Here is an 8,884-nt window from a genome sequence, read left to right as displayed (position 1 = left end):
TATGATACATGTGAGGTAACTATTCCTAGATGGTAGGATGTATTTTTTCTAGTGTAGAACGGTGTGAGTACTACATGAGAAAAGAACTTCTTGATAGATACTACATAAATAGAACGGTGGCATTAAGACTATACAGAAGAAAAAAAACATTTTATCCGTCTTTCAGTCTGTGTGGCTTTTGAAGAAAAATAGTTGTGGTACATAAATAAAAATCCATGTGTGGATTGGAAAAAATACATCATAGAGTGAAAAGAGTTTGTTACATATCTGAAACCAGAAGATAATAAGTTCCTTGCATATCTGAAGACAGAAGATGGATACTGCTTTTTCTTAAACAAAACTTTAGTAATAAGTTGTATAACGAGGATTATATGAATCGATGATCTTTAGTAGTAGAACTATACTCATGTCATGGTAGGAGCTTCGTCGTATCATACAACAAACAAAACTTCACCACTAAAAATACATACAAAAGCTGTGCAAAGTTTACAAAAGTTGAACATCTCCAGCTAACTATAGTAACAAAAAGTCTAGTTCAAACACTGTAACAGCTCCTCACTGCTGTGCTGGGGATGGCTCACAAGATCCTCTCGGCAGAATCCGGCTGAGATAGTAGCACAGTCATCTGTAGCCGGTCGAAGACCTCGGTTTACCACCGTTCGACGAGTTGAGGTGCAGAGAGACAAAGATCACCCCGATCACGACAATCAAGAAGCCGACGAGCGTGCTGAAGAAGAGGGCCCCGGGCTGCCTCGTCTGCACAAACCCGTACACTCCCCCGGACGTCACCAGGATGATGTCGGTCAGACCATCGCCGGAGAAATCCTCTAGGATCAGGGCGTGAGTCGGAGGCGCGGGGAGATCGATGGATGTCAGTAGGCTACCATCAGGAGAAATCACCACGGCCTCCTGGTCTCCACCCGCAATGATCACCTGCTTTGGGTCGTAGGCTCTCAAGGAGAAGGTCTTGAGAGTAGGAACCACGGCATTCTCCATCATCCCTGATGGAGACGGAAGGTTGGACCATGTTGCGCCTGTCGATAGCTGCCATCTCCACATCGCATCATGACCAAGTAGGCCTGGCGTGTACGAGGTCACCTACAATGACAAACAAACATGTCAGGGCATTTACTGGAAAAGCGAGTGTCATCTGACCTGGACTTGCTGCATCTAAAATCGCTAAAAATATATACTGACCTCTCCCCTGCTTGTTAGAAAGATGATATCGCCATGACTTCCTCTTCTGTGTTTATGACCATCATCTCTCTGGAGCAGAACTGGGGTTGCCACCTCTAAGCCAGATGGATCAAATGTCCTCCCAAAACTTCTTGAAAAATCACCATGATGGAACAGGTTGAGATGGTTGTAATGGCAGATTGAAACATTAAAAAGTTGTTCCCGCACCGGTACACCGGATGTGGCAACTGCCCAACAGGGTTTCAGTACTTCCATGGACCCGCTAACAACAGTTTGCTCAGCACCATTTCCACCGACAACCTACAAAGAAAGAACAGACAGTTTCTTATAATGACGACACAAGGAAAAAAAAACATTGGGGCTGGCAAAGAAGTTATGTACTTATATCTGGCACGAATGGATTCACTAGAACTGGAGCATGGCAGTTGGCCATCTCAGGAGGCACACAAGAACTAATAAGGTGAAAGACATGAACTAGGGAAAGGGAAATCATTCAGTGGTGCAAGCATTGCATAAATTTTGGCAGATCATCTACGACAAGACACATTAAATTATACTAATAAAGAAGACGGTGCATAATTTCATGAAATGGGAACTTACTTACCAGGACAAACTGATAGCAAAACCACATTAAATAACTTTTAACAGAGAGAACAAGCAACGTTGAGTATCATCTATGTTCATCTTTCAGCAGAAAGTTCAATTTCTACGCCTAAGAGGAGCTACTGTACATCATAAAACCTTGTCACACAAGTAGTCTAGAAACAAAATCTGTAGTTCTGCTCGAAATTACGGACATGAAGAGTATTCTCAGGACCGGAAAATTGTGGTGCAGATGAAAAAAGTGAATTGCAGCTCTAATTTTGACATTTCAACACACCTGAACATGATCTAGAACTCCATCTCCATTAATATCTGCATGAAGGCCTCCTTCTGTCAAATGGAGCTGAACATGGTAATCACGAAAACAAATCAGAGATGATTAACTATAAGATTTTGTTAGAGAACCATAAATTTTATAAGTACACATGCATTATGACTCCCTTAGAACAGGGTTGCTCAAGAAACCCATAATGTATACATAGATACAGTACAACCACAGCCTGATGTATCAAACATCCAATTGACATAAAAAAAGATGGTTTAATCTCCATTTTCGAGGCCAGGCAGTTTACCGACAGTTATTGCCATGTAAAAATAGGCAATCAGCCAATACATCCCTATTAAAAATTAAGTAATAAACATGCAGAGCATAAAAAATCAAACATAGACCCATTTTAGAAAACATGATCGGTTCATAGAAAAACTACATGGGCTAATGTGTAATACTAGCAGAGTGCAAACAACAATAAATCACTGAGATGCATCTTGTACCTTGCAAAGCGTACGTCCAGAAGCTAGATGAATAGCCTCTATCCCTTCCTTTTCATGTGCAACAACAACATTGGGAACCCACCAAACTTGAGTATAATTAGTGATTGTAGGGATATAAAGTGTGTGCAGAGACTGCAATAGAAGCAAGGTGTTACACATCAGAACAAAGCGCGCAATACATGTTAGAACTTTGATGCTTGAGCACTGTAACTTTATTTGAGAAAAGTACAAAACCTGAGCGCGGATAGAAGATGTGCAATTAAAAAATAAATGATTTGGAAAAACTAGATGGTTACAGCATTAGATACATCCTGGAGGCAAAGGCTACAATACTATGGAGAACACATGAAGATAAGTACATTAACTACAAACTATAGGGCCCGCAAAAAAAAACTACAAACTATAGTGTTGATCCCAAGTTCCAAACAAAACTAATCACAGAGATATTAGCATCAAGCCATCAGTTTAGAGTCTTGCACCACTGAGCCAGGGATTGGCAGATACGGAACATAAATACCCATTGTAAGTATATCACAAATTTGGTCACAAAATAAACATGAATAATAACCTGTATAGGGACTCCCTAAAAAGGTATACACAGTAAGCTTTGTTTTAACTTTGTTTGAGAAAAGTATAAGATAATATCTGTAAGAAGTGCATAAATATCTACTAGCAACCAGAAATTCCAGAACAGACCGCATTATGCAGATAGAAGATTTGTCATTCAAAAAATGCTCAGGACAAACTAGATGGCAACAGCATTAGATACACCCTAGAGGCGAAGGCTATAATACTATGTAGAACACATGAAGATGAAGCACATCAACTACTAACTAGGCTTTATCCCAACAAAACTAATCACAGAGATATTAGCATCAGGTCATCAGTTTAGAGTCATGTGCCACTGAGCCAGGGAATGGTGGATGCCAAACATAAAAACACATTGGAATATATTGCTAATTTGACCATAAACAGGCATGAATAATAAGCTCTACAGGCACTCCCTAAGAGAAGTACACGCAGTAGGTTTTGTTTTATAGTTATCTACAATACAGTTACCGATTTGCAACATACTATTGATATCTAGAAGCAGAATAGTCACTTGAGTAGGGATGCAACTTTGTGACCCTCCGAGTACCCTCTGACCCTCTTTAGTTCAACCAAATGAACTAAAATTGCAAAAGTTACGTGACTTCTGAAAATTTAGTTCATTTAGTTGAACTAAAGATGGTCAGAGAATACCCTAAAGGGAACCCATTTGCACTCCTACGCTCAAACACACACCCACACTATGTGAACTTCAAGATAACTGCACTTGTTGCCGACTTCAAGATAACTGCATTTTGAATTTTCACAGCCATATATAGATCATATACCTTTTTGCCTTTAGCTGAGCCAGCCAGATCTGCAGCTTTCCCGATCGCTTTGGATATTCTATTAGTATCATCCTTTCCGAGTGGATTGTGTTCAATAGGCTTGTGCACGTTATTAACAACGCTTTTTCCTTGTGTTTTCTTTAGTTCTTTCCTTTTATGCTTCCTAAAATGTGCAAGTTGTAGGGAAGTATCCTCTCTCCTGTCCTGAAAATGAACAAAATTCAGATCTGAGTTAAAAGTACCCAAAATACTAAAACTGAAATACAAGATAACAGATATCTATTCTTACCCAATGGTGAGGCATGACGCCAAGAATTGATTCTCTGAATTGCCGGCATTCATACTGCCAAATGATATAGCACATTAGGTTCCCGTAAGCATACTACTCCCTCCGTCCGGAAATACTTGGCATAGGAATGGATGTATCTAGATGTATTTCAGTTCTAGATACATCCATTTTTATCAATTTGTGCGACAAGTAATTCCGAACGGAGGGAGTACTATATAAAATAAAACACACATATCATATCATCTCCATGGTCATATCCAAATCATATCGTGAAGTGGAACCATAATTTAATTATCTTTTTCTTTTACCAATTTTCATAAATCGGCATGAAGATTGCTATGTAGGCCACCTCCCAAGTCAAAACATAATCAATTTTTGGGTTGGCAAAATATCGGTAGCACCAGAGCACGATGTTGACTTATAGTTGCTAAAGTGGAACAAATGGATGTCATATTCTTGTAGAGTACAAACAAATCAATATGCTGAATATAAGATAAATATTGGCGCTGTTCAAGACGCTGCAAACTATCCAACAAGATGGTCATGACAATTAAATCAAGCTAACGAGGAACAAGTGGTGACATGGCATAAGGCTTGGTTAAATGTGAATCTGGCCACTATAGATTATTCCATTACAAGGAGTGGTGGACATAATCTCACCTCACCAGGATGACGGTTATTAAGGGAATGAACATCAAGCTTGTAATTATGTTGTGGTATCATCGCAGAAGCATCTGATGGTTGTGCCTGGATGTTCTGCCATGTAGAAAGAAGATGATAACAATAGTATGTGAGCCAGACATTTGTTCAGCTTATTCACATGCTAAATCAGAACAGAGAGCACACAAACAGAAGTTAAGTTGACACCATATGACAACATTGATGTTAAGTTTATTTACGGAAAATGAAATGAATTCTTAAACATGACGCATACCTCATTCTTCCGGCTCCATCTTAATGTGCCCGTACGACCAGAAAAGGCATAAAGCGCAAAATGGCGCACGTCTACGTTGCCAGCCTCCGAAGCCTGCAGGGCGTACATAAGAGCGCAGGGCCAAAACAGCTTAGCTTTCTATGAAATGAAGTGGTGATCAAGGAGTAACTTCACTCTGTATTTCTTACAAGCTCTAAAAGATAAGTTTGAGGAAATAACCTGTTTCTCGGTGGCACTTCTGCGGTGCTCTTCGCTGGTGTGTTGGGAGGTCATGAAGTCATCGAAGAGATCTGCGGACTGATCAACCAAGGAAGTTACATTGTTTGGTGATTTTAACCAACCAATGGGAATGCAGGCAGAAGACAATGGTGGCGATAGCATACATGGTGCTGCATCTCCATCCTCCCCCCGACGATGACGAGCCCGGCGTCGCCGTGCTTGAGGGTGTAGTTGGTGACGGAGACGGCGACCTCGCGGTGGTGCGCGGCGTGGGGGAAGTCGTCCCCGAGGCTGACCTCCCAGAGCTTCTTTAGGTTGTGGTCGAAGCACATAACGGCCCAGCCGGAGGTGACGACGACGAGCACCTGCTTGCGGACGTCGGCCTGCTTGTAGGAGCGGTCGACGGTGCCGACGGCCATGGCGACGGGGCGGCGGCCGGCGGCGACGCGGACGTTGGCCGGGAGCAGGGAGATCTCGGCCATGACGCGCGCCTCGTGGAAGTCGTCGAGGGTGTCGGCGGCGGCGAGCCTGGCGTGGGCGGGCAGCTGGAGGACCTGGATCTTGGCGTCGTGCGTGGGGAGGAGGACCTCCCGCCGGCCGTCGCCGTTGAGGTCGGCGACGAGCGGCGGCGGGAGGCGGTCCGCGTCGTGCTTGATCGGGTACCCCTCGTCCGACAGGTGGTACCACGCCTCCCGGAACGAGAAGTCGCCCTCGTGCTGCCGGAGGACGACGGGTCAGCTAGGGTTTCGAATCGATTCGATTCAGAGAGGAGGAGGGGGATGGGTCACCTGGAGCGAGAAGAAGACCGCGAAGGCGGCGAGGAGGAGGATGCCGAGGTCGCGCTTGCGCATCTTGGCGGCGGCGGCGGCGAGGAGCTCCGGCGACCGCCCACCGGAGGGATCTCGGAGAGGGATGGGAGGAGAGAGCAGAGTGTGTGTTCACAAGACGGGCGGCCGAGCCCAATGGGCCGTTCTGTAAACATGTAAAAATGTTTAATGAAATGATAACTGTAAAAAAAAGTGTGAAGTGAAACTCACCCGAGGTCGAAGATTTAAAATAGGGCAGTCCTCTGCGCCGATGCACCGGCCCAATCGTTTTCTGCCGGTCGCCACCCAGCCATCCGATCCAGCCGCGCAGGCTGGATCTGCTTGTCGTCCCGAACGGCCGTTTCGTGGAGCAACTCAGCATTGATCCCGAGGCGGTCGTGCTCGTCGGGGTGTTCGCACGCGAGCTGCGCAGGCCGGTCATGCTCACGTGCCACAGTCAGGTCCTCCTCGCTGTTGCGGGTGCCATGGGCGGCGTCCGGTGCACGACGTTCTTCAGCCTGCGTCCCGTGGTGGACTGGCCGGCGTAACCTAGGTCGAGCCCGATCCATTCAGCCTTTGCGTCGCTGATGGTCACGTCCTGATCGCCATCCGGCGACGAGGAAGGAGTGAAGGTGTGCCCGTGCGGAGCGGTGGATCCATGTTGCGAGGTAGAAGACGACACAAAGGGGTCATGCCGGTTGCAACCAGGAAAAATTAATACCGAGTGTAGCAAAAATCAACACCGGTTGTAGCAAAAAAATCCGATGAACTCGGGTTGCAACTGTGACGAATGTGAAGGCAGCTTTTTTAGTGGACAGTTGTAGGAAAAATCGACATAGGTTGTAGCAAAAGATTGACACCGTTTGTAGCAAAAAAATCCGGCGAACTCGGATTGCAACTCTGACGAATGTGGATGCAACATTTTTAGTGGACGGTTGTAGCAAACAATCAACACCATTTGTAGCAAAAAAATCCGGCAAACTCGGGTTATAACTTTGACGAATGTGGATGCAACTTTTTTAGTGGACGTTTGTAGCAAAAATCGACACTAGTTGTAGCAAAAAATCCGTCAAACTCGGATTACAACTCTTACGAACGTGAACGCAACTTTTTTAATGAACGTTTGTAGCAAAGTCTGACACCGATTATAGCAAAAAATCAAACATGTCAAAGTCCCCCTCGTAGATTCGCTGACTGCCACTATGGCGATAGCAACGCATCCCCCATCCTTTGCGAGTGGCCATAAGAGCATCTCCAATAGACGGTTCAAATGTAAAAATACCTAACTTTTGGACCGTCTGAGGCAAAAAACGCTTCTCCAGCAGACGGTCCATATGTAAAAAAATTTGGACCGCGGCATCCCCGTGATGTAAAACGTAACACCTCGCGGTGCAAATTTACATCACGAGGTGCACCTGGTCCAAAACCAGCCGCCGCCCGCGAACGCCCAACCGCCACTTCATTTCGCTTCCCGCCCGCCCGCCCGCGTCTGCCCGTCCGCTTCCCGCCCGCCCGCCCGCCGCCGCCCCCACCGTTCGGCGCCGCCATGGCCGAAGGCAACGACCCCGCCGCCTTCTCCGCCGCCGCCGCTGCTATCTCGCCCGCAACCGCTGCCATGCCGCCGCCAGCCCGGATTAGCGCCGCCCCGTCCGGTGGCCACCGCACCGGTGGCAAAGCTGACGAAGGGACGAGGCGGCGGAAAACGGGCGGCCAAACGCGGCCGGCGGCCTCCTCCAGCAGCCCTACATCCATTCCTCAACCTCCCCCGCCACCACCGCCGGCCGCGGAGGACGATGTGGCCACGCCGACGGCCACCGCCTCCAACATGCATGTTCGACGAAATGTCGCAAAGGTATAAATTTTCCGGTTGTCCTCTCGTTTGCACACGACAAATGTGGCAAATGATGATTACATGTGTTTGTCACAAGAATATGAAACCCAATATGATGATGACAATCTTGATGTGGACGATGAGGGCTTTGTTGTAAAGGGAAGAAGTGGAAATTATACCACCACGGAGGATGTGTTGATATGCACCGCTTGGAAGAAAATCTCTCAAGATGCAAGCGTTGGACGCGACCAGACGGTGAACACTTATTGGCAACGCATCAAGGAGTACTTCGATGAGCGCAACACAAGTGGTCACTTCCGTTCGAGCGACTCTCTACGCCAACGTTGGTCCACCATCAACGCCGAATGCCAAAAGTGGTCCGGTTGCTTGTCAAACGTTGCTCGCATGAACCCAAGTGGTTGCGGTGAAAGTGACTTTGGTGTTGGAGTTGGAGTTGGCTTCGTTGGCAACATGACCGGTATGGGACGCAATGAAGATGCTTCCAGTGGTGCTCACGACAACGAGAGTTCACCGCTTGTTGAGAACGTCGACAAAGAAGGTGGTGAAGATGATGATCGTACCACGGTTCACAAGGCCGGTGGTGTTGATGACCCGCATGAGTAATATTCATGTGCATTTCAATTTCTAGGGCAAAAAACTTTGATTGAGACGATGCTCTTTTGGTAGAGGGATTTGATACTATGATGGTGATGCACTTTTGATTGAAACTATGATGATGATGCACTTTATTTTCAAATTTTTGATGCTAGTTCAATGCAAAACCGCGGCTGAACAGTGGCTGGCAGCAGCAGCGCGGCCGTTTTCAGATTTTTACATCTTTGGTTTGGACCATCTATT

At 46.1% G+C, this 8,884-nt stretch overlaps 1 protein-coding gene across 1 annotated transcript; it reads right to left on the bottom strand.

Annotated features, from left to right (window-relative positions):
• Positions 1–367: 367 nt before the first annotated feature.
• LOC123401449 lies at positions 368–6,355 on the bottom strand. The gene is made up of 11 exons (XM_045095266.1): positions 6,178–6,355; positions 5,554–6,105; positions 5,390–5,467; positions 5,171–5,263; positions 4,897–4,992; positions 4,237–4,290; positions 3,948–4,151; positions 2,572–2,703; positions 2,078–2,143; positions 1,198–1,497; positions 368–1,098 (listed from the first exon to the last, which is right to left on the bottom strand). The coding sequence occupies exons 1-11, from the start codon at positions 6,238–6,240 to the stop codon at positions 622–624; spliced, it is 2,115 nt and encodes a 704-aa protein (XP_044951201.1). The 5' UTR covers positions 6,241–6,355; the 3' UTR covers positions 368–621.
• Positions 6,356–8,884: the final 2,529 nt, after the last annotated feature.

The sequence above is a fragment of the Hordeum vulgare genome, chromosome 6H (assembly GCF_904849725.1).
Source record: "Hordeum vulgare subsp. vulgare chromosome 6H, MorexV3_pseudomolecules_assembly, whole genome shotgun sequence".
Classification (NCBI taxonomy): Eukaryota; Viridiplantae; Streptophyta; class Magnoliopsida; order Poales; family Poaceae; genus Hordeum; species Hordeum vulgare.
Note: the sequence above shows the minus strand (reverse complement) of the source record. Positions and strands in the feature narration are given on the sequence as shown.

Excerpts from the sequence above, each read along its gene's own strand:
- LOC123401449 (XM_045095266.1), bottom strand. The coding sequence starts at position 6,240 with ATGCGCAAGCGCGACCTCGGCATCCTCCTCCTCGCCGCCTTCGCGGTC. Across the intron at positions 5,468-5,553 it reads GGATGGAGATGCAGCACCAT|TCCGCAGATCTCTTCGATGA; the intron begins GTATGCTATCGC and ends TTGGTTGATCAG. Across the intron at positions 4,291-4,896 it reads ATAACCGTCATCCTGGTGAG|TATGAATGCCGGCAATTCAG; the intron begins GTGAGATTATGT and ends ATCATTTGGCAG.